Source organism: Epinephelus moara, chromosome 12 (assembly GCF_006386435.1).
Source record: "Epinephelus moara isolate mb chromosome 12, YSFRI_EMoa_1.0, whole genome shotgun sequence".
Classification (NCBI taxonomy): Eukaryota; Metazoa; Chordata; class Actinopteri; order Perciformes; family Serranidae; genus Epinephelus; species Epinephelus moara.
Window position 1 is genome coordinate 38,064,305 of NC_065517.1, and position 10,268 is coordinate 38,074,572.

The window sequence follows — 10,268 nt, forward strand, 5'->3', positions numbered from 1 at the left end:
CACACACACACACACACACACACACACACGATTTCTGTCTCGCATGTTCTAGCACTTTCTCAAAACAGGATCGAGCCAGATCAAACCTGATCGGACGGAAAGCAGAGAGAGACTGACAAGTCTTATATTCATCTTTCTGATTGTGTGCCTTCGCTACTCTGGCATATTGAATCCTCCCTTTCTGCTTTTGGGGCCTTTTCTTTATTTCTTTTTTATTTTGGACTTCCTGGTTCTGCTCAAGGAGACTTTGTGTAGTGTCTTCGGTTCAGAGAACTGGATTTCGGAGACTGGACCGGACCTGACAGGCTCTTGTAGTGAAAGAGAGAAAAGACCGACTGAAGACAAACACGTTGCTCTCTCTCTGTACACACAGCTAATGGACTGAGTTTATAAAGATGAAGCCTCCAGTTTTGATACGTGTGTTTTTACCCCGGCGTTGGGCGCAACTGATGCCAAAATCAGCCACTTGTGTTGCAGGTTCGACCGGGGAGAACTGGACGGTAGCATCTGTACACACCTGGTTCGTCTTGTAGGTCTTTGTCGTCACATATTAATGAACATATATCTCATCTGTTATCATGTTTTTGTTATGCATTTGTCAATGCCAAATTCTGTCTTTGGGCACTGAAGTTTTTAGAACATGGCTTTTGAATGTGTTTTATTTCCTGTCTCCACAGTCGAGTGCGTCGAGCTCTGTCACATTTAACGTGTCAACTGTTTTCTGTCTGTGTCCCCCCCGCCATACAGGACGATGTTTCCGTGACTAGATCTGTGGAGTTAGATCAGTGTTTTATACTCTGTCACACTTATTTGAGGATACAATTAACAACTGTTTTTTTCACTCAGTCACAAAAGATTTGTTTATATTGTGTATATGAAGAGTTTTATTACAGATTGAGACAGCCTAAAACACTGACACCTTCCTCCGCATATGACTGCTGGAATGGGAATAACAATTTTGGGGGTTTGTGTTAAAGGGTGACTTTGGTATTTTTCAACCTGGACCCCATTTACACACATTTTTGTGTCTGAGTGACTAATGGGAACAACAGGTTTTAAAATTGGTCCAGTATTGAGCGAGAGGGCTGCAAAATGGGCTGCACTGTAAATACTCGGGGCATGTTCACACTGTCAGTTTACGTCCACTGAAAGTGCTGGCTTTTGCCACTGATAGGCTCTGATTGTTAACAGAAGTGTCCGACAACATTATGGAAAGGATCCCTACAGAGATAGACCTTTTTGTTAACGAGTGACATCCTTTTTGTTCAACCACAACCAGCCCTGAAATCGCCAACGCCAAACCTACCAGACTCCATTTAAATAAACAGTAATTTTAGCGTGTATAGATCCAGCATATTTTCACATGTAACTGGGTTAGTTAAGGGTTAATTTAACCAAATCAGAGTTGGTGATGGTTGGAACAGTGGAGAGACAAACCAAGACGGCTTGTGTGGGTTTTGTTTTCTTTCTGTCGACTTTGAATTAAGTGACTTTAACACTGATAAAACTACTGTTTTTTTTACTGTTGAGTCTGGTGGGTTTGGCGATAGCGATTTCATTGCTGTCCGGTTAAACAAAAGGATCGTAAGTCCCTTTTACACTGTCTGTTCAAGGTAGGAATGTCACACTGTGAGTCGGCCTCGTCGTTCTGTATAAAAAGTACGATCACAGGAATTGAGGGCACCGAGTTGTCTCACCTTTAAGCTGGCAGCAGAGGGACTAACAGCGTGAAATAGACATCTGTGTACAAGGGACAGCCGGCAGGACGAGACAAGCGTGATGTTTTGACGGCCTGTTATGTGTGCGACCCACGGCCGGGAGATTTACAAAGAAGTTAGCAGTTAGCAGCTAACTCAAAGAAAAAGAACAGCAGCCAAAGAAGCATTGAGGTCCAGGAGCTCCTTACCCTCAGAGCAGAAGACGAGATCAGCAGGCATGTAACAGATGCAGTGAGTGATTGTTATTGCCATCTTAATGCCATTATTACTGTTTATGAAGCGCTGCCGACGCGTATATGTCACATTTGAGGCTGATGCTGTTGTGTCACATGTCACACCCGTCACACCTCTTCTGCTTCTGCGATGACAGCATGCTGTCTAAAATCACACACTGGAGCGTCGTGTTGTTTCCATCCATCCATCCATTTTCATCCACTTACCCGGGGCAGCAGGCCAAGCAAAGTACTCCAGACGTCCCTCTCCCCAGCAACGCTTTCCAGCTCCTCCTGGGGGACCTCAAGGCTTTCTCAGGCCTAATGAGATATGTAATCCTTCCAGTGTGTTCTGGGTCTGCCCCGGGGCCTCCTACCAGTTGGACATGCCTGGAACACCTCTAACAGGAGGCGCCCAGGAGGATCGTGATCAGATGCCCGAACCATCTCAACTGACCCCTTTCAACGCAAAAGAGCAGCAGCTCTACTCCAAACTTCCTCGGGATGTCCGAGCTCCTCACCCTATCTCTAAGGCTGAGCCCAGACACCCCATGGAGGAAACTCATTTCGGCCGCTTGTATCCGCGATCTCGTTCTTTCTCGTTCTTTCGGTCACTACCCAGAGCTCATGACCATAGGTGAGGGTTGGGACGTAGTTGGACCAGTAAATTGAAAGCTTCGCCGTGGTTTGGTTCTGTGTCAAAATGCTAAGGCGGTGTCGTGCGATCTCTGTGTAAAATGGGCTTTACTCTTCAGCAAAAAGGGTCCGTCTCTGTAGGGATACTTTCCATAACGTTGTCAGACACTCAGAATAATTATTTGAGCCTGTCAGTGGCAAAAAGAAAGCACTTAAAGTGGACGTAAGTTGTTACATTGCAGCCTTTTTCGCTGCTGCCACCTGCAGCCTCTCACTCAATACTGGACCAGTTTCAGAAAATGTTGTTGCCATTTGTACCATGAGAAAATGGAGTCTAGGTTTAAAAATGCAGAAGTCACCCTTTAAAAATCGGACGCTAATGATCTTTGCCCACAGAGCTATGTATTTGTGGGCAAATATCATTCCTTTGTGGGCACATAAAGGTTTTGGATTGTTTTCTATCTCAATCACAAATAATCATATTTACATATATGCACAGATTATCATGAGTCGAGTTAGGAAACATTATTTCAGACCCAGGCTTCTCGAACCTTGTGAGCTCAAACACGATGTTTACAAAAACACATTACTTGAGAATCCAAAATGTCTGCCGCATTTTACGCGGATGTACACATTTCGTGAATGATCGGTGGCTCACCTGCTCCAACCTGCTTTTAGCTACTGTATACCCAGATAATAAGGGGACGGCCGGGGGTGTTTGCCCTCTGGTTTCCCGTTGGAGTACAGTCAGAGTGGGAGTGCAGTCAGGTCGACATCAAACTATTCTGCTCACGCCCTTCTTCATCACATCACCCACACTACCTGTATTTATCACATCTGTCGGAGTAAAAGAGCTGATTTAGAGTTGTGGGTCAGGTTACCTTAACCACGTTAGTGCAACCTGTAATCATTTCAAAGGGGCCTTAAAAGAAAGTCACTGGTTTATAAACAAGGATTAGGTTCTGACTTCAGTTTATCTTTAACAACACGTTCTGACTCAGCAGCTCAGATCAGCCCTCTTACTTCACCCCGCACTGCATTTTGGAGCTCATGTACACACACATTTACCACAGGCTTGTGCTAATGTGTGGCAGAGTTTTGTGCTGTTTGTGTCCTCTGGCTGAGCCTCAAAGCGTTTGGTCGGAGGTTAAAGGTCACGGTGTGTGTGCGAGTGTGTGTGTATGATGTGGCTGCATGTGAGCCACCAGGAAGCATTTTTAAGTTTTAAGGGGACGGGATGGGAGGGGAAGGGGACAGGGGTCGTCTGTTTCACGTGAACTGATGGAAGAGGATGTCTTTGTTAGTTTGGATACTTTTTATATATAAAGGAATTAATGCAAAAAAGAAGCATAAAGCTAGAATGTATGTGTAGGGGAGTATTGCTGTCCTGTTAGTTCATACCAATATTTTAAGTAAATAAACAGTTGTGTTTCCATATCCACTTTTCCTTCCTGTCGTTGACTGTGTCATTTAAAGGTCCAGTGTCGAGGATTTAGGGGGAAATGTTGGCAGTAATAGAATATAATACATAGGTTTTCTTTAGTTTATAATCACCTGGAAATAATAATCTTTGTGTTTTTGTCACCTTAGAATGAGCTGTTTATATCTACATAGGGAGCAGGTCCTCATCTATTGAGATCACCATGTTGCACAGCCATGTTTCTACAGTAGCCCAGAATGGACAAACTAAACACAGGCTCTAGTTAGGGTCATTCGCATTTTTGCGTCTGCGACGAGAGCGCAGGAAAAACATTTGATTTTTTTAAATGTAAAACTGCTTTATTCTGTGTTTTTACTGGTTTTAATCACCAGGTCTATTTGTGCTAAGCTAACGGCTCATTTCTGACGTGCCAAGCAACATTGGAAAAGCACTAATTCACAACTTGAAACTGCTTCATTCAGTGTTTTACCACTTTAAATCACCTGGTCAGTCTGTTATGGCGAAATGGAGAACTCTGCAGGTAATTCGGCTTTTGGTAAAAAACCTCCTGAACATCTCAGGGAAAAATGTGAGCACACGTTAGCAGGTGCCCAGCTAACGGCTCATCTCTGGACATGCCGAACAACATTGGAAAAACACTGATTTGTAACGTGAAACTGCTTCAGTCAGTGTCTTTACTGGTTTTAAGACCTCCGCGGATAATTTGGCTCACCGTTTAAACCTCCTCAACATCTGGATCTTAAGTCATCAGAGAAAAAAAATGAGCACGCATTAGCAGGTGCTAGGCGACTGGCTCATCTCTGACACGGCAAACAACATCGGAGAAACACTGAATGATGACTTGAAGCTGCTGTGGTCAGTGTTTTTACCGTTTAAAATCACCTGGTCTTTTTGTTCTGGCGAAGAAGAGACCTTCGCAACCAGTTCGGCTTTTGGTAAAAACCTGAATGTCTGGATCAGACGATAAAAAAGAAACATGCATTAGCAGGTGCTAGGCTAGCGTCCTTTCTCCAACTTGCCAAGCTGCATTGGAGAAACACTGATTTATAACATGAAACTTCTTTATTCGGTATTTTTACACGTTTTATTTACCAGGCCTGTTTGTTTTAGTGAAGAAGAGACCTTTTTGGATAATTCGGCTACTGGTAAAAACCTCTTGAATGTCTGGATTTTAAGTTATCAGATAATAAAGGTGAGCGTATGCAGAAGGTGCTAGGCTTAGGGCTTGTCTCTGACATGCAAAACAACATTGGTAAAACACAGATATGTAATGAAAAACTGCTTTATTCAGTGATTTTAGTAGTTTTAATCACCAGGTTTGTTTGTTTTGAACAGGAGGACACCTCTGTGGATAATTTGGCTCCTGGTAAAAACCTGAATATTTAACACTGAAGGAATTCTAACTGGGAGAAGTTTCAGCTGGATGCAATCTGTAATCTTCACTGCTGGATGAATCCCTCTAAATCCTACACACTGTTCCTTTAAAACCCTCTCTTGTTCCCAGTTTTATTTTACAAATTCATATTGTTCACCACATTAAGGTTTCAAGTTGCAGTCTGTGTTTTTAAAAATAAAAGTGTTTTTTCTGACTGATTTGTTTCTTCTCTCTGAAGTTAAAAAGAATACAGTTGTAATATCTTTCCTGCTGCCTGTTAAAAATAACACTCCAAAGACAGCTCTTTGAACTCCTGACATGTTGTTTCACACACAACGACTCCACCACCTTGCGTTGCCAGAGCGTCACTGCGTAACGACCCACCTCCCCGCCTGGAGCTCACGGCTTCGGCTCTTCCTGACGTGGCGATCCGCTAAAGGTCCGCCGGTTCCTCCGTGGGCCGCGGTGATTGGGTGGACTATCTTTTAGGCAATATTGACGGAAAATGTAAATACACAGGTGGTACCGGCATGGGGGCGACAGTGTGGTTTATGTAAATAAAACAGAAGTGAAACCGTGTCAGTCTGCTCTGGTGTCCAGGCGCAAACGCCCTCAGACGCGATGTTTGGCAGATAGTTGGAGGAGTTTGGGGATTTTAATACGAGGTAAGGCTCATTATTAATTACAAGTAACACGCTTTAATGATCACGTAGTTTCACTTGCATTTGATCGAAGTTTCTGCAGCGCCATATGTTTGTTTATCAGAGTTTTACTTCCTATGTCAGGTTGAAACCATGTAAACACGCGCGCAAATAAAACACCTAATTCAGAAAGTGAAGTTGCTCCGTGCCAAAACTTAAAGGCTCCTCAGTGTGATTTCTTTTATTGACTGTGGGCTTGTATAGACTTAGATTAAACACTTGCCACATCCACCTGACGTGCGCTGCCGTCTCCAGGTGACAGCTGCGCAGTCATGCCTCAGCTCTCGGCCACCGCGGTGCTGCAGCTCGTGCTGCTGCTCTCCGCCGTGCCCGCGCAGTACTTCATCTCCCGCTGGAGCGGATCCACGCCGGCTCAGCGCTACCACGCCAGCACACGGTAGGTCCGTGCGTAAAGGGGCTTAGCTTTCCCATGTGCGTCAGCGCAGTGTATCCAGATTGTGTTAGGGATATAAGGAGCTGGGAAAATGTTTTAACCTTAATAAATGGTGTCTTCCTTATTCCTAGAAATACTGTAATGAAGCTGAGGGGGATTTTCTAGTGCTTTTGTCTATAATTAAAACTGGTGTTTCAGGTTGTTCAGAGTCTGGAGGAACTGGAGAACATCTTTCTTCAACGGCACAGCATGGATGGACTGGGTAGACCAGCAGATATCCAAAGTCATGTGAGTGTGAGACGTTTTGCAATTCAAAAAAGAGTGTGACTGAGACTCAGACTTTGATTTTCCAAAGGACATTGTGTTCATTTGCATCTTACTCTCACATCCCATGATGCACCTTTAAGTCATTTCTAATGTTTGATTTCTTGCAGCAGTATGCAAACACACACAGGCTCCTCAGCTGTGTGTCCAGACTGAACACATTTTTGTTTTCCAAAGGTCTCTGGTCGGCTTGGAGCAGAAAGTGTCACAAGAGTCGCTGGGAGTAGAACACATGCTGTTCGACAATGACGAGGAATTCTTTGGAGGTTTGTGACTGTTTAAATATCTGCTATATATTTGGAAGGTTTCAGGATGAATCTGAGGTTAAAGGAACACTTCATCCCCAGATGACCTTTTGTGTATCAGTTACTCACCCTGTGTTACATTATTGTTGTGAAGAAAACTTGTTTTTTTTCCTGGCCTCCACGGTGAACGAAGAATCCAAAAACGGAAGAAGACCTTCTGAAGAACAGAAGAATTATACCTAAACATCTGTTTGCAAACTCTCCCACAACTCATGCAGGATAATCCAAGTCTCATTTATCCCGTCATATGATCAGTGCTTCACAAACACATTCTTTTGCGCTAGAAACTTAATATTTAAAGGGATAGTCTGGACTTTATCAAGTGCAATGAGGTACTTCTGAAAATTCAGCTCAATAGCTGGCGCACTATCATAGAACATGGGGATGATTGATTTGTTTCACTGAGGTGTCCACCATTGACCTTGGGTAAGAATATATGTAATACAAAAAAAAAGATACAGGTGCAAATTACACTTGAGCAATAATCAAAAAGTGTTAAGACTCTTAATTAATGCTCTCTACATGCAGATGTTCTATTGTTTGCTTTCCCTTCAAGTACACCCAAAAAGTCCGATCAGGCTGAGTGCACCTAAGGAGGCTGAAAAGAGCTCATTCAGACATTATTCCTTTATATCCAGCACCATTTTCTATAAACCTCCAACATTGCAGCTCCATTTCCATTGCGCAGGTGTCATACCCCAAATCTTCCATGGGTAAAATGACTGTGTCCCCGCCTTCGTTTAACAGCCTCGGATCAGTTAGTTAGTTTGTGTTACTGTGTGTCTTTTCTGTTTTAAGGAGTTAGTTTGGACTCACCAGAGTCACACAATAACTCACACAAACTAACTGATCGAGGTAGACATGCAGCTCCAGTGTGCAGCCAGGTAAAGGTGCTGTTTTTGTCAATGGAGTCTTACGGAAGTGTATTGCATTCACTTGACAAATTAAAAAAAAATCTGTTTTATTGAGTAATTTTTTTTCTGTTTTTTGGAATAATTTTTTATTTATCTGTTTTTCGTGGTAATTTTTTTTTGTTTGTTTTTCGGGGTAAATTTTTTTTTTCTGTTTTTCGGAGTATCTTTTTCTGAGTTAAGAGAGCAATAGAACAACAGGCGCTTTCATTCCTTTCTTGAGAGCTCGATATAATGGAAGCAAACATGACCCGCTTGTTTAGTTTAATCCAGTTTTACTTTGTTTTGGGTTTGAGACACTGGGAGATACTCTTGTCTTTAAGTCATATAGATGGTGTTATTCAGATTCACATTCAGATTCAGAAAACTTTATTGTCTGTCGTAACAGAAAATCTTCTTCGACGTGGCTCCACATACAAGACAGTACACTGATTAGAAACAATCGCACAACACAGATTCTGAAAGCACACACAGTGTGAATAGATCTTAAAAACAAGTATAAAATTAAAACTGAACTTACTTATTAGTTTGTCGACTTCACGCAAGCACCTTAACTTGTGAAACGTTACCGTGTTAAACATAATGAGCAGTTGGACTAATAGCTGCTGTAGAAGCTGTTTAAGTCTTAGTAAAGGAAGTTATACACTCCCAACAGTAGACTGTTACTTACGGAAACATATTGCATTCACTTGACAAATAAAAAAAGCCCCTGTTATTTTTATTGTTTTTAAGTATTTTTTTCTGTTTTTCTGAGTAATTTATTTATTTTTCTGTTTGTTGGTGTAATTTTGTCTGTTTTTCTGAGTAATATTTTCTGTTTTTTGGAGTAATTTATTTATTTTTCTGTTTTTTGGTGTAATTTTTTCACTGTTTTTCTGAGTAAATTTTTTTTCTTTTTTTTTCTTGTGGTAAGTTTTTTCCTGAACAGGAGTCGAGATACTTCAAAATCTCGCGAGAAGCTCCCACCTGGCACCTGCAAGTGACCGGTGCCTGCGTGAAGTCAACAAACTAATGATAACACCATCTATAGGACTTAAGGACAAGAGTATCTCCCAGTGTCTCAAACCCAAAACAAAGTAAAACTGGATTAAACTAAACAAGCGGGTCATGTTTACTTCCATTATATCGAGCTCTCAAGAAAGGAATGAAAGCGTCTGTTGTTCTATTGCTCTCTTAACTCTTAAAAAAATACTCAGAAAAACAGAAACAAAATTACACCGAAAAATAAAAAAATTTCTCCGAAAAACTGAAAAAATTGGCTTTGAAGAGAGCTTAGATAAGTTTGACTTTTTTTCAGTTCCCTGTCTGTCTGTTTGGGAAGTACTGAGCATATGACTGGATGAATTAGACTTGGATTATACTGCATGAGTTGTGTGAGAGTCTGTAAAGAGATGTTTTAATACAGTTTTGCTGTTTTTTTAAAGGTGGATCCCTATGACTTAAATTTAAGAATGTTTTTGGATTCTTTGTTTATCTCATACATGTAAGAAAACCAAAGTTTTCATCTGGAATTCAATGCAACACAGGGTCAGTAATGATAGTAACAAATGATCATTTGAGGGGTGAAGTGTTCCTTTAGTCATCTGGAGCCTGTTCATCTTAAACCTGTAAAGACCAGCTATAGCAAGCAAATTAGTGAGTGTTTCATAAGTGTTATTTTGTGCTCCTGTGTTCAGATGAAAAGTTAGACGTCGAATAAACTCTGGGTTTAATTTGACTGCAGTGAATGTTCCACAGGTTAAAAACTGCCTCACAGGATTCTCTTGTTATTCGTCATTCCTGTAGCCTCGAAGACGGTGCGCAGCCCTCGCCCTCCGTACGTGTTTCTGCGGGTTGGAGAGGTGGTGATGGAGAGGAAGGGTCACATGGTCGGGGTGGTGGTGGGCTGGGACCCTGAGATGCGAGCCCCTCCACAGTGGGTGGACAGAATGTATTCCAGCTCTGAGGTCAGCAGCTCTTAAAATCCTTCACTTCCTCTTCCCGTTTTTCCTTCCTCTTTGGGTCTCATGCAGGAAGTGATATACACTGAACAAAAATATAAACGCAACACTTTTGTTTTTGCTCCCATTTTTCATAAGATGAACTCAAAGATCTAAAACATTTTCTATACACACAAAAGACCATTTCCCTCAAATATTGTTCACAAATCTGTCTAAATCTGTGTTAGTGAGCACTTCTCCTTTGCCGAGATAATCCATCCCACCTCACAGGTGTGGCATATCAAGATGCTGATTAGACAGCATGAATATTG

The 10,268-nt window shown here is 41.9% G+C and overlaps 1 protein-coding gene across 1 annotated transcript in view; it reads left to right on the forward strand.

Annotated features, from left to right (window-relative positions):
* Window positions 1-5,781: 5,781 nt before the first annotated feature.
* si:dkey-261l7.2 (uncharacterized protein LOC569751 homolog) overlaps window positions 5,782-10,268 on the forward strand; it is an 8,997-nt gene continuing 4,510 nt past the window's right edge. Inside the window, exons 1-5 of the mRNA XM_050058702.1 lie at window positions 5,782-6,047; window positions 6,339-6,480; window positions 6,676-6,765; window positions 6,979-7,067; window positions 9,803-9,963. Of these exons, the coding sequence (XP_049914659.1) occupies window positions 6,356-6,480; window positions 6,676-6,765; window positions 6,979-7,067; window positions 9,803-9,963 (465 nt within the window). The 5' untranslated portion in view covers window positions 5,782-6,047; window positions 6,339-6,355. The remainder of the gene's footprint in view (window positions 6,048-6,338; window positions 6,481-6,675; window positions 6,766-6,978; window positions 7,068-9,802; window positions 9,964-10,268) is intronic.